The sequence below is a fragment of the Tinamus guttatus genome, unplaced genomic scaffold (assembly GCF_059628265.1).
Source record: "Tinamus guttatus ecotype Peru unplaced genomic scaffold, ASM5962826v1 Tinamus_guttatus_pri_ptg000125l, whole genome shotgun sequence".
Classification (NCBI taxonomy): Eukaryota; Metazoa; Chordata; class Aves; order Tinamiformes; family Tinamidae; genus Tinamus; species Tinamus guttatus.
Window position 1 is genome coordinate 5,317,178 of NW_028288659.1, and position 24,801 is coordinate 5,341,978.

A 24,801-nucleotide genomic window follows, 5' to 3' on the forward strand; every position below is an offset into this window, starting at 1 on the left:
TCAGAAAGCCAGGTTGTAACTACAGGGAGGAAGAGGCCGCTCTCCCCAGAGCCAAAGGTGTTCTATACACATTCACGTTGCAACGTCCTCTTTCTCAGCACAGAGTGCTGGAGGCAAAGTCACAGCTCAGCCCCAGCAAAAGCTCCAGGACTCCTCTGGTCTCTTGGCAACTCCTATTCACTTCAACTAAATTCATCTCCAAACTGAGAAGGAGGGAGAGAAAGTTGTGCAGGTTAAGAGACTGGTCTGGTCTGAGCCTCAGGGCAGTTGCCTTCAACACCTGCCTGTTTCACAAGATTTTCTCTGGGTCTCTGGGCATATTCTTCAAGTCTTTCTATTCCTCACCTCTCAGTCAGCAGGAAAGGATGTCTTTCTTCTGTCCTGTGTACCTACTGCAGACCTGTTTTAGATTGTAAATTAATTTGAATTCTGTACTGTATTCACGTTTCACCCAGCAGAATGTGGCTCAGATCTCAGCAACACAGAAATATCTCATACTCACGATGATTTTCCTGCCAGAATGTAAAGATTTCAACCATGCAGGATAGCTTGGGCTTTGCCACAGAGGAGGAGGGACCAGTTCTGCTCGACCTCTTTCAAGCCACCAAGGCAGATGTGACCTAAACAATGAGATTTTTTTCCCCATTTTCTCAATTCTTAAGACAAAAATCCCACTTATGGAATTGGATCAAGATTCAAAGATGCAAAATCTCTACTTCATACTTAAAATCTCAGCTTCTGCAGTGCTAAACTCAGCAGTCAGCAGCCTGGAAAGTCCGTGCAAGCTACTGCTATTGCTGTGAGTGCGCATACACCCCCCTCACTCTCTGGGGCAAAGTCAGCTTTAGGATAAATCCATTAAGCCAACAAGGTCACGCCGAGGATCAGCAGGGCTGCTTCAGCTGTGCTCTGAATTTCAACAGCTCCCCAAACTCCAAGTGAAACAGCAAAAAGTGCCCGAGCTGCGCTGTCTCGTGGCAGAAAGCTGGCTGGTCACCACCCGAGACCCTGTACGAACTAGCTGACGGTCGCTAGAAGCTCTGCCAACATCCAGCCCGAGCCAGCTGCAGGCTCCTGAAGCCTGGCGGGCACCACAGCGAACGCGGCCGACCTTCTGCCTTGCAACAAGAGTTTGCAGATTCCTCACAAGAGGTTCCCGCGGCTCTAGCAGAGACGGGTGTCCTGCCCTCCTCCGAAGGGTCCCGCTAGTGTCCCCCGGTGACAGCGAGGCGCTCTTGGCCTCCCCCAGCGCCGGCCTGGCCTGGCGGCGGCTCTTACCTCCTGGCACCGCGTCGCACGCGGAGGTCACCGCAGCCACGGGCAGGTTTGCGGGGGCAGCCCCGGGAGGAGGCGGGACGGGCTGCAAGGGGCTGTGCCGGGAGGGCCCGTTTGTGATGAACCGCTGCTGCGGGGCCACTCTCCTCCTGTGGCTGCGGGTGATTTCACAACGGGCCAAGGAAAGCTGCTGCTGTTGTTTTGGGGGGACCAGGTTGCCCCATGCTCTTTTAAAGGTTTTTTTTAATTTGGCAAATTCCTTTATTGTTGTTGTTTAATCAGTGAATTCACTCGTCCAATGCACAGGAATCCCAGGCATGCTTCCCCCGCAGCGTGGCCCAACACAGCTGGAAGCTCCTTCTTCCCAGGTGGGAGCTCAGCCCGGCTCTTCGCCCAGGGTAGGGAATGCTGCGGGTCTAGGGACGGCTGCGGTGCTGCTGCTCCTGACGATGCACATGCCCGGATAGGGAGAAATTCTGGGAACACCAGCCCAATCCACTGGGACAAACCGCTGCAGTCACCTAGTGCAACGACACCTGTTCTAGCAGGGTTAGGCCAGCTTTGAATGGGGACTGTGAAATTAGTCTTTGCCCCCTCATAAAAAGAAAACAGACAAAAAAGCCATGCTACTTAGATAACTAATACACTAATATGCATGTTTCAATAAAAAAAATAATCACAGTTCAGAGTTAAAGGTGTGGCTCTGTTTCAAGGAATAGATTTATAGGATAAAGGACAGATATGCAACTTCCATGCTCAATACAAAACTAACTAAAGTGATTTCTAGTGATTTTTATTACTTCTATGCTGAAGTAATCAACGATAGAGGACTGATTTTACTGTGATCCTGTCATCAGGAAACTAGAAAACATTGTCTTTTAAAGCACCATTCAGACCTTACATTTGCCCATTTCAAAAGAAGCTCTCTGCAACTTTTGTTTAACAGAGCAGAAGTGAATGTCTTGCTACTTTCTACATCTCTCCAGTCTTTTCAACAAACACATAAAAAAAAAAAAAAAAAGCTTGCTAAGTTATAAAAACTTCTGACTTCTGCTACATAGGAATTTCACTGCAGGAATGACAGGCTGGATCTGCAAATATGATAAAGGAGGGTGAAGATTTTGTGATTGGTATCTTTTTATTGCAGGGATGGGAGGCTAAGTGATGGAAAAGAAACTGTAGGTACATTTTTGAAAAACATATATAAACTGCAACAACGCCATTTTGCTTTCAGCTGTATCTATTTAGAAAGCCTGCTACTGCAGGAACCAATTTGGGCTATCATGCTTTTTGGCATGTTACCCGCCCAGATGATTTAGCAGTAAAGCCGGTTACCAGCCTTCCAGCTGTCTCTGAGTAACTGGACACTTCAGCCCAAGCCCATGTTGCACAGTGTGCAAGCCACATTCAGCCTGCCGTACCCGAGCAGTTAATGGCTAGTCCAAAATCAAGTCTTAGTTGGGTTTCTTTGGCTTTTTTTTTTTTCCCTCCCCAAATGAAGGGGAAGAACAGCCCCCCTGCTTGCTGGATTTCTAGTTCAGCTACCCAGGAAGTCCATGACACGAAACAGGGCCACGGTACCTGCTTTTGGCTGGCACCCCTACAAGCTTGCATATACCTTCCAGTTTCATGCTGGTTGTCCAGGGTCTTTGGGGTTTATTACAACGAAAAAAAAGAAAATAAGGGGTTTATACGTGCAGTTTTCAAGGGGTAGCTCTGCCTTTTGCCTCAGTGTAGAAGGTGCTGAGGGTCACCGAGCCATGAGAACGGGTTGATTTGACTTGTAGAATCCTGCTTGCTCCGGAGCGGCAGCGGGCCAGGCTGCAGCCCCAAGCTTAGGAAGCAGAACGTGCCCCTCGCTGTGCACACTCAGGAGGGAGGACTGCAGGAGGGAAAGCAGAGATGAGCTGCAGACCACCGAGGTAGTCTCACCCTGTTTAAGCTTCATTAACATGGCAAAGATCACCCCCATGAACACGGTAAGGAAACAACAATCCTCCACCCCACACCAGGAACACACTAAAGTCTACATAAATGCACATGCTCATGTAGATTAGATAATGTATAAGTGAATTATTTTTTTCCATCAGCTCTGAGAGGTGCCTCCGAAAGCTGAGCTGCCCTCATCCCCCCTTGGAATAAACCCCAACTCCCTCCAGAGCGGCAAAGGTGCAAAACTGCAGGATGCCACGTCCCGCATCACTGCCGTGCTGTAAGAAAAGGGGCCTTGTAAGGGGGGAGCCCAGGCGTGCGTCTTGCTTGGTTTCCTTGCTTTGTATTGTAATTTGTATTGTATTTGTATTGTGATATAATTATCAACTGAACTGCCCCCTATTGAAGAATGTTTTGCACATTTGAAGCCCGCGCTTTTTGAGGACAGATGTGTATACACATATGAGATGTGTATATACATATCAGCTCGCGTACGCAACCAAACACACACACTCAGCCACTACCCGTTACAAAATGGCGCCTCCTCCCCCGCCTCGGGCCACGTGACCGAGAGAGGGGCGGTGCCTCTGGGGTAAGCAGGGCCCGGCGCGACCAATGGGGGCGGGCGTGGGCGGGGCCAGGGCCGTGGCCCCGTGCGCAGGCGCCGCGGAGCAGAGCGGAGCGGAGCGGCCCGCCCCGCGCGGGGAGGACGGGCCCGGGGCCGCGGCGGGGCGGGGACGCGGCCGGGGCGGTCCCACGCCGGGCTCCGCGGAGCGGGACACCCCTCGCGCGTCCTGCCGCGCCGCCCCCGCCGCGCGCCCGGCCGTGCCTGAGCGGAAGGATGCGCTGCCGGAAATTCCGGCGCTGTCGCTGTGTGGGATAAACAGTAATGGCGGAGGCTGTGGCGCTGGGAACAACGGCGGGCGCCGCCGCCGCCGTAGCGGCAGCCACAGCAGCGACAGCGCCAGTGGGGGCGGCCGCCGCGGCGCCTGCGGGGGTAGGCGGCTGGACCAAGCAGGTCGCTTGCAGGTGCGTGCGGCGGCCGCGGGGGGGGAGAAGGGGGGCGGAGAGCCGCCCCCCCCCGCTGCACGTAGGCGCGCGCGCCCGCCCGCCGCCCTAACGGCCGTGGCCGCGCGGCCGTTGGCGCCGCCGCGGGGCCTGGCGGGGCGCCCGTGGGCTCGTGTGGCCGCTCTGCTGGCGGCTTTGACGTGGAGCGTGTTTTTGTGAGCGTGGAAGTGCGGGGGTCGGTGTATGTGGTAATCCGGCGTGAGTTTGGGGGAGCTTTTTTAAAGAAATGTCCAAATTACATTAACTTGGTGTGTGTATTGCCGGACAAGTGTGCTAAATGTAATTTGATATCGTGAAAGAACACTTCGAGAGAAGAGGAAGAGGAGGCTTCAGACTTTGCTACCGTATCTGTATCTTCTCTGCGTATTTTCTTCCTTGTGCGTCAAAGCGTGATGTGAAGAACGGCTGCTTGCCCCCGCGGTGTTGGTCTTGTGCAGTTAGGTCTGCCCTGATACCTGTCAGGTACCTAACGCGTTTTTGTTAATTGCTGAGCACCGTTTATTTGGGCTAATGTGCAGTTAAACGTGTCTCTGTGAGAAACTGTGTTTCTGAACTCTTTGTGAGTGCTTCTCTCAGAGCTCAGCCTTTGAATAGCTGGGTTAATATTTGATATGGGGCTGCTAAAAGTAGGTCAGGGAGGAGGAAATGGCTGCAAATTATGCCTAGTTCAGCTTTAAATGAGCTGCAAGGGCATAGGTTAGTGGTCTTAATATATGTTACCTCTGTTTCTGAAGAGTTAAATGTATTGGTGGTATTTTTTTTTCCTCAGGTAACAGGCACAAAAACAAACGATGACTGCCACAATTTTTAAGCACTAGTGTTCACTGATGTCAGTGGGATATAGTGAGCCTGCCTAACAAATAAATCTTTACAAATGCTTAAGAGTAGCAGGAAGTTCAGAACTGTGCTTTGTAATGGTTAGCGTGCTTGAATGTGAGCTTAACCAAAAACAAGTTCTCAGCTTTAGACCTATTCTACTCTTCCTGAATCTTTGTTCTTTTTGAGTAATATTTCTATTTATGCTGTTGATTTTCTTAGTGGGCTTTTTCAAGTTGTAGGTTGGATAGCTTTCCTCAGATATTTATAAAATTGATGGTCTTGCTGACCTGTTGGGACTGTCACAGACCTGGCTGAGGTTGGAAGGGACCCCTGGAGATCACCTAGTCCACCCCCCATAAGCAGAGTCACCTGGAGCACATTTCCAAAGACCTTTTCCAGTAGCTTTTAGGCATCTCCAAGGATGGAGACTCCAGCCACTCTGAACAATTGATTCCAGTGCTCGTTACTCTCACAGTGTAGAAGTTGTAGTTTTTTTTTTTTTCCCCACCCCTTGTGTTCAGAGTGTGTGATAAGAATATTGCTTTGTTTTTCTTCTTTATTTTAAGTTTGTTCTCAGTAGGATGTATTCCTTGTTAGCCTATGAAGATGATGTATTACAGTCTGTAATAGAGATGTTAATTGTATTAAACCATGTTTTACCTTTGTGAATGTGCCTGAGGATTTAACTGAGATTTAATAGCTTTTCAAAATAAAATTATTCAGCCAAGTAACTAGAGCAGCTTCTGTTTTGAGCAACACTGCGCAGTTCTGTTCAGGGGCTTTTTTTACTTGGGTTGTCATATGGGTGGCAGCAGATACTGTCTGAAATGCTTCTCAGAGGTAGGTGCTCTCTTCAGCATAAATACTTCACACTTTATGGCTTGAAAAAGAATATATTTTTATACTTAGAAGTGGAAGTCCTAGAATTAGAAAAGTAAGTTCTTGCTGCTCCTTTGAACACCTGGAATGATAAATTGGTTGCCTAATCAGTTTTGTTATGCTGACGTGATGTCCACTAGAATAGATGATTCCCATCTGAGGGTGAGGATTAATAAATAAGATTGAGGGACTTTAGTTTCTCCTAGACTTTCAATTTTTCATACTTTGTCCTTATTCTTGTCCCAAAGCTAAGGTGTAAAAGTTTGAGCATAGAAAGCTGTGAATTCGTTGTGTTGCTTAGCAGAGCATGAGAAATCATTTTCTAACGTTGCTACTGTGGTTTAGTTTTAAGGCTTTTGTGGTAGGTAATATGTAATATTTTAATCTGGAATAAACTGTAGGACAATAAAACTCAAGTTCATAAATACTTCTGATGCTTTCATTACATGGTATGTTTGAAATAAGAAAAAGAACAGCAACCTGTATTAAGCTTCTCTGTCGTTCCTTGTTTAGGTGGGGGTATGGGTTTACAAAACAGTGGTATAGCCAACGTGTTTTTTTTTTTTTTCTTCCTCAAAGGCTTTCTCTTAATATTTGTTTTCCAGATTTCACAGTTAACAGATTTAACAAACTGAGTTTGCTTTTATAGCTCATTTCATTCATGTTTTTTATAACTGAAAAGAAACAATTCCTTCCTAGTAGGGTTTTCCAATTGTATCTTGAGTTGTCTGTATTATCATTTTCTTCCTTTTTCTTTCTGAGAACCTAGAACAAGTGTTTATCTGTTCTTAATATGAAGAATCTGAATCAGTAAAGTATGCACTCGGTGTAAGTATGGAGCACAAACTCCTTAAAATCCTTTTATTACCCTTTCTTAGCTGCTGTCTGTTAGATTGCACTAGTGTCTTGCTGACAGAGGTAATGGGCTGAAGGGATGGGGTAGAGAGACCTACTGTTTGTCTGTCTTTTCTTTCCTTTTTTGGGGTTGTTGACTGGTGTAGAATTTCTTCAGCCGCTCTGTTGGCTGAAGGCCCTATCTGCCAGGCCAGGTCAGCACGGCTGCTCTGATCCCAGCTATCTTCTTTCCTGGGAATTCTCAGCCTCTCTGCACTGTACCGAAAGAAGCTAATGAACAGGGGAGCTCAGAATAAGGATCAGCTATATTCATCAGCTGTGGATATGTCCCCATTTTTGTAGGGCCCTCGGGCATATTGCCAAATGCGATGTTCTAATTAGGACAAAGCAATAGTTTAATAAACAAAACTTGGACCAAAATTAAATGTACCTAAGGCATGTTGTACATGCAAACCTATTATATTACCAGGCTTAAAAGCTTTGGTAATGAAATGTAGCATATGTATATCACGTTTATAGCAACTAAGACTCATGAAGTATAGGAAAGAAACTTTCTGGGGGAAGGAATTGCAGATTTAAACTGTAACTATCTGTGTTCAAAACTGTGTTGCCTTTCTGATAAAACTGGTTGCAAATGTTTTTGTTCGAGCTGTATGGCAGTTAATGGCAGTGATGCTCTTTAATGCTTGAAGTGAGGAAATAAAAAATCTTTAGTAGATTATTATGCTGTAAAGCATCCCTGAAAGCGAGGCAATAGAAATGTAAATGAACTATAAAATATTAGGTATTTCAGAGATTTGGTTGTAGCCTCTGTAACACCTGCACTGCCTAGAGGTACTGAAGATCTGATTAGTTTTATAATTTTGGGCAGATATCTTCTGTATAATCTAAAAAATACATGCATATTATGTGACCGCCAGATCTTGTCTACACCTTGAGGCTTTTACAGGTGCAAACCTTGATTTCTATTACACTTTTTTAAAGTCCTCATCCCCCGCTGAAAATAGGGATTGTTAGTTGAACCGTTTTTCAGAGGTGCGGTGCCAGCGCAGGCAGTGAGTGTTAGTGTTTCGTGCAGGACTACTGCACTGCCCAGTCATGCAGTGAACTGGGGAGCTCATCTAGGATTGAAAAGGAATAAAAAAAGAAACCCCAAGCCCCACAGCTTTTTTTTTTTTCCCCTTGGCCGGCCCCAGATCAGTTGTTTAATCTGGTTCTGTGTGCAGCCTCAGAGGTTTATGCCAGTATAACTTAGTGAAAAGGCAGTCTGTGTTCTGGCAAGAATAAATGCTTGCTGGATGGCAGCATCACGGGTGCTTTAGAGAAAAAATGCTTATATACCTGTCTTGATCCAGTTTTACTGTTTCAGATGAAATTATATGTATTCTCTAGGTATTTGACAAATGCAGATTTCAAATTTTCTTCTACATGTCTTTGAGCATGGCAAATAATTCATGTTAATCTTGGTGCCAAGAATCATTTTCCCCTGGGTCCTATAGCGATCAATTGATATTGGTGGCATGTGAAGTCACAATTAAGTTGAACACTCTGTGTGGAAAAGTGCTTTCCAGAGCTTTTCTTAGCTTTCTAAATCAATATAATGTAGTATACATACTTTGTGCTTTAATGTGCTTTTTAAAGTGTGTGGGGGGGTGCATTTAAGCCAGAACTGCCATTTTATATATAAAATGTAAACTTTTCTAAGTGTTTTTAAAATTAATCATCTTCCCTCTCTAAGAAAAAAATAAAGTGAGTGTAATCCTTAGACAAATGTGAATTTATTTATTCCACTTTACGGCTCTTTCAGATTTCCCAGTGCACCCTCCAAATCATAGCCCACCATGGTGATATAATGAATTACGACAACTTCCGGAGTTATCCTGAATCCGTATTTGTAAAGGAGCTTCTGATTTAAGCTAACAGAGAAGGAAAGTGACTTGGGAGTGCATGTGCAGGGGGGGTTGGACTAGATGTTCTCTAAAAGTCCCTTCCAACCTTAACGATTCTATAGTTCTTTGGGAGCTCTCTCTGGCCAGCAGTTGGAGAGCCTGAATCTGAGTATTTTGTGTTCAAGATCACTTTTTTTGACCAAATATTTCTTAGCACAAGTCCTCACTTTAGCCTGGTGTCTTCCCTTTAGCTGCTTGTTTCCACGCTTGTGCTTCACCAGCACTCTCCTGGCTTAAGGAGTGGTGTGGCTGAGCAGCGATCTGGTCTAGATTCAAAACAACCATGTGGGCAGCGAGCGCAATGTCAGGTTGCATCTGAAGTCATTCCCTGATGTGCATCAGCAGGTGCCTGTGAAACCGCCTGCCCTGGTGCCAGGGCAGCCCTGCAGCTTGGAAGCGAGCAAGGGGGGAAGGGAACAGTCGTTAAAGTCACACTGGCAAATGATGTCTTTGTCACTATTTTTTCCTGGGTTATTCAGCCATCAGACTTGTGTAGCTGTAGAATATTTGAATTTTAAACTATGTTAAGACTGGGGATATTACAGGTTTTCAGCAGAAACCTCACAGACTGTGGCAAACACTGCAAAATGTGCTTATTTTTTGATGTCTGAGTAAATATTAGCGCTTGTCTTTATCCTAGCATCTTCACCTGCTTACACCTTCTTCTTTGTCCTTCTTTTCACCTGTAGTAGAAACTTGATTTTCTTCTCTTTGTCCTCACGTCATTTTAAAACCTGATCTGTTCAATGGCATGTTACTTTAGAAGTCTATTCACTGGTAACACATAGTAATAGCAATGCTGGCTTAAATCTATTTTGTTAAAGTGTTGCAGACATTAAATTGCTCTGTAGTTTGCCTGAGGCAGTATTAGTGTCACGCAAACCAGCAGCTAGAATTGCAATGCAGCTGATATTCAGCTTCCCTGCCGTGCTGTGCTTCTTAGAGTAGATTATCACCATTGCAAGGTATTTAACCTCTAGTTTCTTGTTTGCACCTCATTTTGGGACTGCAGTTAAGTAATTTTACCTACCATGGAAGAGGAGGGAAAAATAACAACAACAACAAAAAAAACCCTTATGAGCTACTCCACTTGTTGGGCAGGTATTCAATTTATTTATTGACTGAAGGTGTTGAGACAGCTAGGATAAGAATTTCTTCCGTGTTTGTTTATCTGCTATAAGCTCATGAAGTCGGCGACTGAGGTGGCTTCCTCAGTTAACATTTTTACAAGCCCATGCATTTTTGTTTTCCCATGGGTTTTCAAAGACCCATGGGTTTGTTTTCTTTCCCTTTTTCCAGAATATCTTTATCCCATTGGCTCAGTAGTGTTAACGGTTTCCTTGTGAAATATGGTTAATAATGTTCAGTTTGTATTATGGTTTGCAGAATTTGGAAATAGTGATTACCACTCTATTTGGAGACAACAGGTGACAGTGCTGTTCTGCTTGCATGTTATCCTGAAGCCAATGGAGTCTCTTTCAGCCACTGTAAGAGGAATTTTGCATGAGAAGGGAAGGAAGTTCATTAAGGGCATCTGATTTTAATCCACACACTATTGGATTTCTTATTCTAAGTATAACGATATAATTATTACTGCAGTAAAACCAAGTCATGTCACACTTCAGCCAAGTCATGCTAACATACTGTACTACTTCCTACCTAATTGCAAATGAAAAGATGTTGATATGGAGGAGCTTTGGTTATGTTAGTGCTCAACAGAAGTTGATGCAGTTGAACAACTCTACTACAATACTTTTAAGGTCTTGAAGTGCTGAGTGGAATGTGCTTTTTTGCCAAAAGCCAACCTAATCTTAGCCCTTAGTGCTGCAGAAAGGTGATCCTGCCATCCCTGGGAGCATAGAGTCAGCTATGTTGAAGGACCTGGTCCTGCTGGCTCTGTAAGCAGCAGTACAAATACAAAATGGGGATGTGTGACAGAAGGGGGACTAAGTGGCCCTTTCAGTAGTTAGATGGACTAGATGGGTATAATCTGTTTAACATGGGGATAAGAAATAATGCATATATGAAGTAGGATGCTTTTGCCCAGATGGAGCGGAAAGCAAGAGGTGCTACAGATACCTGCCTAAAGCCCCCAAATATCCAGCATGAATATGTTGATCAAAAACCAGTGCAGCTTCAAAACTGGTGGTATTTGTTAACTGTCCTCAAAAACTTTGAATTGACATTGGATTTTTAAAGGTGAATACACAGCATAATATTGACACATTAGCAATTGGTGCTTGCAATGATTTCTGTCTCCTGTAGCAAAAACTGATGTGAGAATTTGGCAGAATGATTTGCATTCTTTGAGAGGAGATTACTATTGTATGAATTGCTCATAAATTCAGAATAAACTTAAGCCCTCTGGAAACTTTTTTGAGGAATGGCTGTTTTCAGCTTTGAATTTGGTAGTGGGTTTCTGTTATGTTTTCATTGGTGTTGGAAGACTGAAACTTCATTATGTCCTCGCTGGCTTACTCAGACTCTTCTTTCCTTTGTGCATCACAGCCCAGGATAAAATTTGCAGTTTTTGACTGGCTTTTTATATGCATAAATCTATAAATGTGCTGTCCATTAGAATAGCTATGACTAAGGCTTCCTCTGTTCTCAGACTTTCTTATCTGTGTGTTTATGCTGGGACATGTCTCTACGATGTACTGTTGTAAAAATGTTGTTTTTATTTCGCCATGCCTTGAGTATAAAATAACTCGTCATCCAAATACTGTGTGTACAGCTTCAGTTCTTTTCCTTAAGTCATGGTAGTGTTCTCTCTTGCAGATATTTCATGCATGGAGTTTGCAAGGAAGGAAACAACTGTCGCTACTCCCATGACCTCTCCACTAGTCAGTTTCCCATGGTGTGCAGGTATTATCAGCGAGGATGCTGTGCTTACGGAGATCGTTGCAGGTAAGGAAATGCCATTGGCTATTTTAGGAGAGTAATTTTTCTTAGAAATTGCCCTGAGTAACAAGTCAAAGAAAGACAGTAGACATCTGGAAATATTTTCTTCCTGTATTGCAACAGTATTTTTTTTTTATATAAAAAATGACTTCTCTTTGCAAGTTGCCTTCTCTTGCTGAATATTGTAGCATTTGCTTTGCTACCTAAATAAGTAGACAAAGACGAGGCAAAAAGAAAATGACTGTTTCTCATAAAATGTTGCCTAAAGAAATTGGCAAAATTAACTGTATTTTTAAAACATAACATCACCATGAAATGATAAGGAAAAGCATGAACCCAAGGAATTGGTGCTTTCACAGTGTAGTCTCCAGTAGGTTCACACCCTTTACAAAGGCTTAGGGATATTCCATGTCATCCTCAGTCCACTTAATTAACATTTTACTGCAGTATTAGCAATCTGGCAGCTGTCATATATGAATAAATGTGTGCATTGTGATTGTAGACAGTGCATCGGATAGCTTTGCTTCCATGTTCCGCATACAGTTACCGTGTATAAGGTGGATTGCCCTCTGCACATCTGCCAGTGCTGCTTTCTCGAAAGCCTACTTTTAAAATTTGTGCTTCGCAGCTTAATTTCAAAACCCAACATTGGTTTGGGAGCATCTCTTTAGTATATAATCTCTGTATTTTCAGTGTGAAACAAGGAAGCTGAATCGCAGATGCTCAAATGTTTCATATAATCCCCGTGTATTATTTCCCTTCCACTTTGAAATCAGTTGGTGATTATCTAAGACTTCATGGGAAACTAAATCACAGGTCCACCTTTGTGGTCTCCCAGTTAGTGAAGACAGAGTTTTGAGAGAATCAGCATCTTCTTGATGGTGGCTAGGGACTTGCATGGTTCTAAACATTTTCTCCAGCAAGTTGCAAGTGTCATTAGATGCAATTTCTAACGTTTAATCTGAGGGAAGATGCTGAGATCCATACAACATATCAGAAAATAGTTTAGGTCAGAGGAGGTATCTGGAGGTCATCTAGTCCAAATCCAGCTGAAAGCAGGACCCATTTAGCTTACATTGCCCAGGGCATTGTCCAGGCAAGTTCTCGGCATCTCCAAGGATGGAGATATGGAAATTCTGCAGCTTCCCTGGCACCTGTTCCAGTGCTTTACTACTCCCTCAATAACTCTTTTCTCTTTCTTCCCCCTCCTCCCCACCCCCCGATATCTAATTTGAATTTGCCATGGTGCAATTTGTGTCTGTCTATTCTGTCGCTATCACTGCATCTCCGTGAAAATTCTGGCCTTGCCTTTCCCACTAGATAGTTCAGTCCAGGAGTGTCTCACTCTTGTTTTCTCCTCTAAAAGCTGAACCAATTAATTTTGTCAACGGGTAGTACTGCTTGTGGGTAATAGCTGTAGGACTAGCTTTGGACATACTTCAGTAAAAGTTAAATATAAGTACATTCTATGCAAGTTAAGTAAACAATGTGCATGTTGCTCCATTTCCTGAATCACTGAATGCGTTCCTTAAGCAGTCTTGTCAAGTTACACAAGTAGAAGAAGCACTTCCTTATAAGGGTATCAGTGGCTTTCTGTTTCAAGGCAATTCTCCCTGCAAAATGGTGTTTTACATCTTAATTTACTTCCAGTCCATAAGACTGCTGTATAAAAGTATCTCTCATCAAGAGTTGATCTGTTTTAACTTGTTAGATATGAACATACCAAGCCACTGAAACAGGAAGAAGTGACTACTGTGAATCCAGCTGCAAAGACGTATCCCTCAGTATCCTCGGACCTTGCGTCACTCCCAGAAACAGCCGAAGGAAGTACTACTGAGACAGAGGTTGAAAATGCCAATCTGGCAGCTGCAGGAGTAGGCGCCGAAGACTGGGTGAATGCTGTAGAGTTTGTCCCTGGGCAACCATACTGTGGACGTGGTAAGCTGGTCATGGGATAACAGTGAATTCCTGTCATGGGTCAACAATTTAGTTGTTTTTATTGAGTACAGCTACTCATAAATAGTTTGAATTGATCTATCCTTACATTCTGCAAGGCATGGAAAGAACCATTTCACATCCACTAGTTTTGTTCTCCTGATGTTCTAAAACTTCACGCAATCTCCGCGTATCTGGATTCCTCCTCTTACAGGTCTGAAAGGCTTGGTGAATCTCCTTCTTTGAAGCTTAGTTTGCATATACAATGGGAAAAGAAAATAATGTTTGCAATTTGCATGTCATTGCACTGGAAAGATAAAAACTTACAATCATATAAGACTTTATTATACTGTGACAGTTTGTTGAAAGTGAAGTTGAAGTTCATTGTGCAGGACTAGACTGTTCAAATCGCACACCTGCCTCTTGCATCCTCTGCAGACAGACAGCAATGAGATTTATGACCTTTAGGTGGCAAGGAGAGCTGCATGTGTGTATTGTAGCATGGTTTTCAATATCTGTCTCTCTACAATGAATACTTACGGCCATAATATTGAAATAATAGCTTCAATGCACACAAAATGGACACTTACCGTCCAGAAGAATATAAAGTTGTCAGGCAGTGTCAGGCAACAATTCTCCAATTCTCAGATCTGAAAACAGCCATTACCTTCTCAGTGTTAGAAGGTGCTGCTCTGCTTTGATTTGAGGAAGAATGGAGAGGAAGGGAATGGTCCAGCAATGTTAACACTTAGCTAGTGTTGGAGAGAAGATAAAAGAAGAATTTGTTGGGGGTCTGTGACTTGAATGAAATCCAAAATAATAAAAACTTGTCTCCCACCTTTCAATGTCTCACCTTATTGTTGTAAAATATACAGCTTCTGTGTTTGAGACAGATAATACATATACATATTTCATATCCTAATCTAAGCGGAGTCATTCAAAATGAAGAGACATCTACATTTCATCTAGTTCACTTTCTGCCTAAAGCAGAGTTGGGCAGATCAGGTTGTCAGGGCCTTGTACAGCTGAGTTTTGAATGTCTCCAAGAACAGAGATTCCACAACTGCTGGGCAACTGTTGCTGCTGCTTGAGTTCTTTCACAGAAGCTGTTTTCCTAATATTTAGTTGCTTTTTTTTCTTGCCCTGGCTTGTATTGTGCTTCTTGCACTGTTGCTGTGTCCATCCAAGAAGAGTCTGCCTCTGTATCTCTGTACTTTTCCCTTAGACAGTTAAAGACAGCATCAAGTTCCCTTCCATAGGGTGAACAAACCCGGTTTGCTCACTTTCTTATATCACGTGCTTCAGCAGCCTGGTAGGGCGGGTGGGCCTGCACTTGCTAGTTTAAACAGCTTCAGTTCTTTTAAATATATTGTCATATCTTGCACCTTACAGGAGTGCTCCTGCTTTCTCTTGAGTTCCCGAAGCATAAGAGCTCTATGTTATGCTTTAACCTGCTTTGTCTTACCGAAGCAAGGTGCTGTGTTATGGGGCTTCTTTGTTTCTTTGATTTTTAGTGGATCAGGCATATTTTTAATGGAAATTCAGGTCTGCCACAACATAGGTAACATTCTCAATCTATATCTCCTATACTGAGCAGAGCTAAGTGCTAATTCCCATGGCATTTTTCTCTTAAACTTGCATGTTAAAAGTTCCTTTGCATTTTATTTTATTTATTTATTTATTTTTAATGCTGAAGGTTCAGCATGGGTAATTGAACCTTGCATAACTTAGGCTACAATGCTCATCCCTTCTTATGAGACAGGACATTCTGCTAATGCACATAATTTTCTGATTCGGGGCTACATGTGATATCCTGAAGATGACTGTAATGCCAAGCAAAGAAAATAGTGACAGTTCCTCAAGCATTGGCTTGTTGAAGTGCAGAGGTGCTCCATTTCCAGGCTACTTCTGCTGCCTCCTTTAACTACTGCCTGGAAGGACAGGGAGGATAGATTTTTCTCTCTGGTGCATTTTGTGGGAAAGCTTGTCTTGCTTTACTCTTAATGATCCAAGTATGCCTTTTTAATAAATAGCAACAATAATACTTAAAATAATACCTCTCTAAATCTAGTGTTCACAAGGCTTATTTAAAAAAAAAAAAAAAGAAAAAAAGAAAAGAAAAGAAAAAAAACACTATGGATGACTCTTCACTCTTGTAACAGCTATTGGTTATGTGAATGAAGTCCAGTTCTTAGCATTTACTCTTATTTGCTCCCTTCCATTTTTAAAGTTATATTAAGTTTCAAAGTTATTTTTTTCCTGTCTTGCAACTTATCACCCTACTTATGTAATGATTGAGATCATTACATAATGGCATGTAACAAGTACAATACAAACAAGCATGTGGGAAAGAGCTGCAAGAAGCGGTAAGCAGAAGCTATCTAAACAGAGCAGTGTAACAGTGTTAGTTGAATTTAGGTTTAGACAGGGATCCTAGAAACTCCTGAATTTCTTTTCCTCGGGCTTTTGCAAAATTGACGGTTTACATAAAATGCTATGGAAATACCCCAAAGTTAGCGCCTCTTAAAACTAGGTTTACCTTCCTGACTCAGGCTGGCCCTTGGGTAAGGCCAGACCAGATACCAGTTTGGGAGGAAAGGTTTTTCGTTCCCTTGATTGCCCTTTTCACTGCTCTGAACTGGGGGCTGATGTCATTTGTCAGTATGCCAACAATGAAGAGAATCTGAGTCTGTATTTATAAAGGGTTTTTCTAAAGATGTTGCCTTAGCTAGATCATTCTCTAGTAAGTGATACATGGGTATATGTTTTTATAAGTATCTCGAATTAGTTTGGCAAGAGGAATGGTCAAAGCTCTTGTATCATTAATGCAGAATATGCATGGGAGTCTAGAGGTGTAAGTCACTTCAGCCTGAACAACATGCTAATGAAGCTGTGCATAAGAAAGTGCTTGTGTGGCATTTCTAGCCCGCATTAGTTACGCTGGATACACCTTTATTGCTTCAGTTATGCAATTTCTGGGGAAAAATAGCATGTTAATTTTAGCTGTTGTCAAAATGATTTACAAAGCAAGGAGATCTGTAACCTTGTTTAGTTGTTACTGATCCAGAATTTGGCTAAAGATATACTCAAATTGCTGAAAACTGGTGGGATTTCCAGTGCTGGACTTAGCCTTAACTGGGTTTGAGAGTCACCACTGAAACATCACCTTGGTAGTTACAGCCTTGGCAGGACTGAAGGATGAGTAAATCCCACTTAGAAGTTCTTCTTGTTTTCTTGAATGCAGAAAAATAACTGTTCACTGGGGCTGAAGGCTCGTGAAACTTGAGTTGAAAGGAGCCTTGCTTTTTATTACTCTTTTTGGATACCTTAAGTAGGGTTATTCAAGGATTTCTTTACACTAAACTGGTGTGTTCTAAACTTGAATATATTGCTCAGCGCCTTTAATTTTGTTCCCAGCTGCCCCTTCCTGCACTGAAGTGCTCTTGCAGGGAATGGTGATTGAAGAAGAGTACGAAAAGCAGCAAGCAGACGTGGAGATGAAGAAGCAGCTGTGCCCTTACGCTGCAGTAGGAGAATGTCGTTATGGAGAAAACTGCGTTTATATCCATGGGGATGTGTGCGATATGTGTGGGTTGCAAGTCTTGCATCCAGTCGATGCTGCGCAGAGATCCCAGCACATAAAGGTAGGCAAACATCTGTCTGGGGTTAAACAGCTCTAAGCTATTGCTTCCTAGCTCCCTGCAATCACTTGCTGCTGATTCGCTTTCATTTGAAGTTACGTGCAGGTCAGGCAGGGAATGAAATTCGTGTTGTAAACCGGACCATTTCCTGCCAGGGCCATATCTGGGCCAGAAGAGAAGTCTGTATGAAGATACTGAAGCTTTGTTCTTTGCCTAATAAAATTGGATGGTCTTTGAGGTTGCCTTTCTCATGTTTAAAAGCAATGTTTGCGCTTGTCTGAGGAGAGGAGTTTGAACTCTGAAGTTGATTGTTCCCCACTCTGAGCTCTAGGGTGTTGGTTCTTTTTTTTATTTTTATTTTCATTTTTTAATTTCATTTTTAGGATAAAGACTCTGCAACTTAATCATTTCTCTCAATGTTGAAAATGGCAAAGCAAAGTTTAAAACTGAGTCTAAAAACTTGCTTAGCGTTCACAAGGTGACCAGCTGCCTCTGCAGTCGTTTTCTTTGTGTCTCCTTTTCAGTCTTGCATTGAAGCTCACGAGAAGGACATGGAGCTTTCATTTGCTGTCCAGCGTAGTAAAGACATGGTGTGCGGGATATGCATGGAGGTGGTGTATGAAAAAGCTAATCCTAGTGAGCGCCGCTTTGGGATCCTCTCCAACTGCAGCCACACTTACTGTCTCAAGTGCATCCGCAAGTGGAGGAGCGCTAAGCAATTTGAGAGCAAGATTATAAAGTGAGGCACTTTCCCATTTCAGTTGTGCTTTGTTACTATGGAAGAACTTAGTAACTTATGACAACTTGCAACAAGCTCCCCCCTGCACAGAGACTGCATTTACTAATTATAGTTTGAATTTGAAGTAATTGTTAGGGATAATATCTACACTCTGATTTGGTTAATATGGATTACGTTTGTAAAGCTCACTTAATGGTAGCAAATAACTGACTTAATTAGTAGTGTGTTGTCCAATGGTTACAGTTGGTTACATCCTGGACACCCAGCCAGGATCCTGGAAACAGATTAACCAGTTCAGAATGTATGCTGCTTAACTCCTTGCTGCCCTAGTTCATTAGTTAGCTGACAAACCATTTCTCCATTTAAAGGCTGTTCTTTAAGGAAAAAAACAATCCAATAAATACAGAAATCAAACCAAAATAAATTTATTTAATTTTAAAGAAAAAGGAGTCTGTGTGAAGTGTTTTTTCAAGCTTTTTTGAGACGAGCTGACCAGCTGCCAAGTAGAGTTGTTAGAGAGTTAAGGGTGTAAGAGAATATCTAGATTGAAAAGTCCATACAGCAAGTGTGCGGTACAGTACATCTTTAAAGATGGGTATATACCATGTCTTGTTATTTAGGAACAGCAGCATTCCTGTAATGTGGAATTTTGCAGCACAGTCTGTTCATTCCCCAGGTCCTGCCCAGAATGTCGAATCACATCTAACTTTGTCATTCCAAGTGAGTACTGGGTGGAGGAGAAAGAAGAGAAGCAGAAACTCATTCAGAAATACAAGGAGGCAATGAGGTACGAGCACTGCGGCCTGTTGTCAGCTTGAGCCAGCAGGGACCAGGGCATGCCTGAAGAAGGGTGTTAATGTGGAGCCCTCTCATACCTCCTTTCCACCCCACGTATGAAGCGTGTCCTCGCATGCCCCCTGCAGATGCATGCAGCCACACAGGCCCTAGGCTCCTCCTGTGCACATGGACCTCAGCCTGTTGGTGCTGCGTGAGCACAACGTGGTGCTGCTGTAGCCTGAGGTAGTGGAGCTTGCGCCTTGTGGCCCACGGAGTCCCTGTGCATGTGTCCCCCCGCACACCTCTGGGGATGCACATTGGTGTAATGCAGCGTTTCTGTGCCCAAGGGGCCGACTGGCAAAATGTCTTCAGCTTCCAATGGTAGCCGGGATGCTCTTGGGCTATAGGTAAATGCAGTTCTGAAATCTGCCTGGGTGTGCTGTGAGTAAGGGTTGCGATATTTTCCTTTCCAGCAACAAGCCATGCAGGTATTTTGACGAAGGCCGTGGGAGCTGTCCATTTGGAGGGAACTGTTTTTACAAACATGCATATCCTGATGGCCGCCGAGAGGAGCCACAAAGACCGAAAGTGGGAACATCCAGTAGATACCGGGTCAGTAGTGCTTTTTCTTTTTTTTTGTCGTTTGTATACAGACAGAGAGCAAGAGGGGTTGTTAAATCAGCTGCCTTGAGAGGGGAGAATTGAAAGTAGGAAAACTATCCCAGAGACCTCTATAATGTTGGATTTGCAGGAGGTGGTGGCCTAAAGTAAGGGAATGCTGAAGGCTGAGGTGGCAAGAAAAAATTGCAAAGCTTCCCTAATGCACGGAGCTATTTGAGCAGGGACACTGGGCAGCTTTAGCCGGAGCGTGTCTGGGTAGATAGGTTCCAGCAGAGGTCAGCACCTCCCTGAGCAAGCGGCACGGTGCCCTGGCTGCTAGAAAGCACCTTGGGGGCTCCATGTCCTGGCCTCTGGGGAGACTCTTGCCTGTTCTGCTTGGTCACGCGGGGCGATGCCTGTGTTCCCCCCCCGCAGGCTCAGCGGAGGAATCGTTTCTGGGAGTTCATCGAGGAGCGAGAGAGCAGCGACCCCTTTGAGAACGACGAGGACGAGGTGGTGACCTTTGAGCTGGGTGAGATGTTGCTCATGCTGTTGGCAGCGGGAGGTGACGATGAGCTAACGGATTCCGAGGATGAGTGGGACTTGTTTCATGACGAGCTGGAAGATTATTATGACTTGGATCTATAGCACCTGTCAGTGGAGTGTGGACTGTCGTCTTGGCTTCAGGCAGTAGCTATTATTACCTGTGGTGTTGTGGCAGTGCCTGTGTTTCTCCTAGGCAGGCCTATCAATTCCAGGTGCTGTTGTAATAACTTTGACCCAGGGTCTGTCTCTTCCCATCCCATCCCGCCCTAGGAGTGTTGTTTTTTCTCTGTTTAAACAAATAACAAGAAATAAATCTTTAAAATGTTAGTTTTTGTAAAAATGAATTTAACTGTCAGACAGTTAGCTTAGGTTTGTTGCTTCATCTGTGTACCCAGCAGAGTTCACCCAGTTCAAGGGTTAAAGTGTTTACAGGACTTCCACACTCATTTTGAAGAGCCCAGATACAAAAATGAGCAGTGGCCATGCAGTGGGGACGAAAATTGGCTGATGGCCTTTTTCCTGCTATGGACTTCGTATCGATATTTCTGACTTCAGGCCAGACGCAAATACTTTTTCTGGCATCAGCTCCGTTCCAGCCCCCTCATGTACACGTCTTCATTTGTGACTTTGGTCTCTTGTTTACTTGCACATTACTATTACTACTGTGTAACCAGAACCAGGTGTGAATGTTCCGGGTTTTTACTGTGTTTAGCATGAAAGGAAAATGTCTTTGTGAAAGGAGAACTCTCTATGTGTATATACAGATAAATGTAGAGTTGGACCTCAAGGGTAGGGGGAGACTCTGTATAAGTTAAAATTAACTAAACCACCTTTCATCCCCTCTTGGTGCATGAAGCCTAGCCTCCAATTGGACAGGAAACTGGTTTAGTGCTCGCAGCCCACTCAGTGGCAATGATCTATACCGTCAGGTATAACTTGAAAGACGGCGCTCCCTAATAAACCAGCTCTTTCCTGTGTATTATTAGGGTTGTCCAGGAGCAGAACCTCAGTTAGCCAAAGCGGGGCCAGCGCGCGTAGCCACCCTGGGGAGCACCAGAGGCCCCTGAACTGCGCGAGCTGCCGGTAGCCACCGGAGCCACGGGCTTTGCTAGGAAATCGCTGCACCGCTCAGGCAGTCGCGGGGCGCTGGCCTGTCAGCGCCTGAGCCGGGCAGGTTGCCTGGTAAAGCTGTTCAGCTCGTGTGAGCTGCTGCTTGCCAGCTCAGCCAGGCAGTTTGTGGCTGTAATTGCATTGAGAAGAACTTACTGGGCCACCAAAGCTCCAGCACAGGAATTTTAACCTTGCATTACGGTAGTACTGTTTTTTTGGTTTTTTTATTGACTCGTGGATGCCCCGTGATCTGTTCTCCTGATGCTCTTGTCCCCTAGACTGCCTCTCCTTTCACTTTTAAATGGAATGAGCAATTGTTCCGAGGTCTATGATGTATTGTTTTGCAGCTGCCTTTTGTAAGAAGCACTTTTCCCAAATTAAAAAAAAAAATAAAAATGAAACAAGTCTGCTTATTCTTTAAAGTAGAAAGTTCCTACTTTTCAGCTTGTGTTTTTTTTATATTTTCAAAATATAAAAGCTTTATCTCTTATTGCCAATTTGTGCGTAATTATGTCACATTAATGGAAAATTTTTACTTGGTTATAACCTCTGTCCAACAAAGACCCTCTAGTATAACAGTTCTGAACGGATGACCGAGACTAATTAATAATCCAGACGAATAAGATGGAATAGAGGTAGCTTGCTTTCATGGAAGCACATTCGGAAGTATGGAATTACTTTTGTCCCAAGTACACATTCTGGTGATGTCGTGGGCTGCTGGTTTCCTGTTGAAATGCTGTTTGGACGGCACGTACCAGCGTTGCTGCTACAGGCTCCTTCACTTCCTGCTAATCCGCACCATCACGCACCGCACCACGAGCCTGCGCGTGTTCAGAAAGAAGCGTTCCGGAGGAATACCCAAAGATGGAGGTAAATTATTGGAAATGTATTCAGATCTGCTGAGGAAAATGACTGCAAACAAATTAACTGAGCAGTTGGAGACCAGCTTCAAGCTGTTTGGGGTTTTTGGAGAAGCAAGTAGCAGGACTGAAGGATTTGTGCTTAATTTGCACAAATACCATGAAAACAAGTTGGGGAACAAGAAGAACTGGATGCTACAGTGCGGAACTAGTCTTTCCCACCTAATAAGTCTTTCCCATGTAATAAGCATAACTTACTAGCATCCCAGTGGACAGCTGTGGGCAGATGTATTCAACAGTCGTGCTTTTGTCAGAGGGAGAAAGGTAATAGCCCTGCCGGCCGGAAGGCAGCCGGCTCGGATTTCCTCTGTAATGGCTCAGTAGCGCTGCCGCCTTCGTGGTTGGTGACACAGTGCTGGCTGCTGCTCAGCTGCCCCTGTGTGCACGAGAGGAGAAGGGGGGACGCTCGAGTAACTGATTTGCTGTGGAGGTTGTTCTGTCCACCTACAAGCAGCCTGATGTAGTTGGGTGTATCATGGTGAATGAGGAGTTGCCATCAACCTTTTTGCTTTGAAGCGTGCTGTGGCTTTTGTTCTCCCAGTTAGAGAGCTACAGCTGTCTTAAAAGTGCTGCTGTATATCATTTTATAGTCTTTCTGTTTGACTCTAGCTGTCTGTAAGCTTGTTTATAAAATTGCTGGTGCACTAACAGTGAAACGACTTAAAACTATAGACTTTGAAGTGAATTGGGTGTAGTAGTAGGCTGTGTCTGGCACCGCAGCTATTTCCTGATTGTAATGGAATACGTATTGTAATTTTACTGGTGCCCAGCTCGTTTAATGAATTATATAGTAACTCTTCCCTTTCACAGGGCGTTCAAAATAAGTTAATTTTGAGGTTTTTAAGCTATACCTTGAGGATGAAAGGTGTCTTGTTTCTGGAACAAAAGTTGCAGAGATGGGAGGAATTAATTCTTCAGTTTAACCTGTTGAGTAGATTAACCTCATACTTGCAGATTCTTTCTAGTTTTGGGGTGCAATATAGGATCATGTTGCAATAAAGGAGCTTCAAAGTCAGTTTTAATCTGCATTAAGATTAGAGTCCTTTTTTACAGGGTTGCGATGTGCCTCATTTCAAGTAAGCAGAATTAAACAGAGGTAGCAGTGTTCATAGACACTGCTGCAGCCAAGGACAGAAGAGGTGCAAATATGTTAAGATGCTTCCTTCTACTTGCTGCTGGGGCTCTTCCTTATACTTAGGTACATTTATCACTTGCAGCCAGTCCAGAATCAACAGCCACTTGACAAGGCTTGATGTGGTACCCTGAACAGAGCCAGCCTGTACAGATAGCTTAGTTAAGGTCAGTTTTCAGATGGCACTAAAACTCCTCTTAAAAGCAGTGTTGCAGAAGGCACTGCCTCTAACTTTCAAACCAGTCATAATTCCTGGGAGGTGGCAGACTGTTCTGCTCTGGAATAGCTCCAGTTTCTCATTGTCCTGTTACAAGCCTCAGTCTCAGCTGTGTGTGCTAGCAGTGCAAGCACAACAGCAAGGAAAAAGATAGTTGAGATTCAAGTACTTCTAACTGGGTGCAGTTAATAAACAGTTCTACCCCTGTGCAGCTTGTCTTCACTCTGTCAGTGCAGCTCCTGCAACTGAAATAGCATTTGTGGACGGCGCTGTGAGAAGGGGCCCTTCCTCCAACCTCCTACTGCCACTGAGGAGGAGGGTACAGGGTTTGCATGTGGTGCTGGGAAAAACAAACAACCCAATGAGGGTGCAGAACAGTTTGTCTCTTTTCAGTTTGTGTCTGGCTGCTCTGCAAGGGAGAGGCGCACAGGGCAAAGCAAGTATTTAAAACTAACTTTAAAAAAATAATAATAATAAAATAAAAAAGGCAAGTAAAGATAAAGAGCCTCTTAAAGCTGCCAAAGGGCCTGGTGCTGAACAAAGTACAATTGCAGGGCTGCTGTCTGTGCTCCAGAGCTCGCTGTGGAGGAAGGGCTCACCAGGCAGCAGCTCCCTGTGCTGCGAGAGAAGGGCAGGAACTCCGGGAAGCTGGCGGTGCTGGACAGTTACCAGGATATGGACCTGCAGAAGTCTCCTCCAAGCTGTGGTGAGCAAAAAATAATACAGAGCAGGACCCCCTAATTAAGGTAGTAGGTCAACTGGATCCCAGAAAGGTTAATATGCTGGCAAGATCCTTTCATTAGTTTGTGGCTAATGAAATAAAATAATAGGGAATGTATACAATGCTTTTTCTATTCGTATTTTGAAAATACTGATTTTCTGCAACTAATCTCTGAAATAGAACAAGATTTGTCTGCAGTGTAAGTGTAGATTAACAAATGTGTAAAAGTGTTATATTACAACAGAGGTAGGTTTTTTTTTTTTAAGGGATAGGAATATTAAATCTACATTTGATTATTTCCCTTGTGACGAGAGATAGAAAATAGTGTTCAGGAGGACGGGTTGTTACTTGTTCAATTACTTTGAAAAAATGTGTGTATGGTTGCTTAAATCGCTTTCAGTTATTAGGCTAATACAAAGGAAGATGAAATTAAGATTTTTAAAAAGCACACAGGTCAGAAATACACCTGAAGAAGGTAAAGCTTTCTCCACAGTAAGTATAGCAATTGGCTTAGAAACTAGCACTGATGCTTTTTCCCTTGGTTTACAAGTAGCTGAGTTAACATCTGCACTTGACATTTAATAGCAAAGAACCTGGCCAGAGAAAATATCAATAACATCTTAGAAACAACATGTGCAAGACTATAAATCAATCATCACTCAGGGTTTTTTTTTTTTTTTTTATTGTGCTTCTCAAACAGGATTTTCCAGACAGTTTTGCTACATTTTTCCACCTTTAAGGAGTGTGAAACAGATAAACTGCCAGCTGATAGAAGGGCAGCAAAC

General features: G+C 43.6%; 1 protein-coding gene across 1 annotated transcript; it reads left to right on the forward strand.

Moving 5' to 3' along the window:
• The first annotated feature begins 3,970 nt into the window (after positions 1-3,970).
• Positions 3,971-20,664, forward strand: MKRN1 (makorin ring finger protein 1). The gene is made up of 8 exons (XM_088521631.1): positions 3,971-4,236; positions 11,556-11,684; positions 13,390-13,616; positions 17,031-17,257; positions 17,779-17,993; positions 18,670-18,780; positions 19,244-19,382; positions 19,806-20,664. The coding sequence occupies exons 1-8, from the start codon at positions 4,097-4,099 to the stop codon at positions 20,016-20,018; spliced, it is 1,401 nt and encodes a 466-aa protein (XP_088377757.1). The 5' UTR covers positions 3,971-4,096; the 3' UTR covers positions 20,019-20,664.
• The last annotated feature ends 4,137 nt before the right edge of the window (positions 20,665-24,801 follow it).

Excerpts from the sequence above, each read along its gene's own strand:
- MKRN1 (XM_088521631.1), top strand. The coding sequence starts at position 4,097 with ATGGCGGAGGCTGTGGCGCTGGGAACAACGGCGGGCGCCGCCGCCGCC. Across the intron at positions 4,237-11,555 it reads ACCAAGCAGGTCGCTTGCAG|ATATTTCATGCATGGAGTTT; the intron begins GTGCGTGCGGCG and ends TCTCTCTTGCAG. Across the intron at positions 17,258-17,778 it reads AGAGATCCCAGCACATAAAG|TCTTGCATTGAAGCTCACGA; the intron begins GTAGGCAAACAT and ends TCTCCTTTTCAG.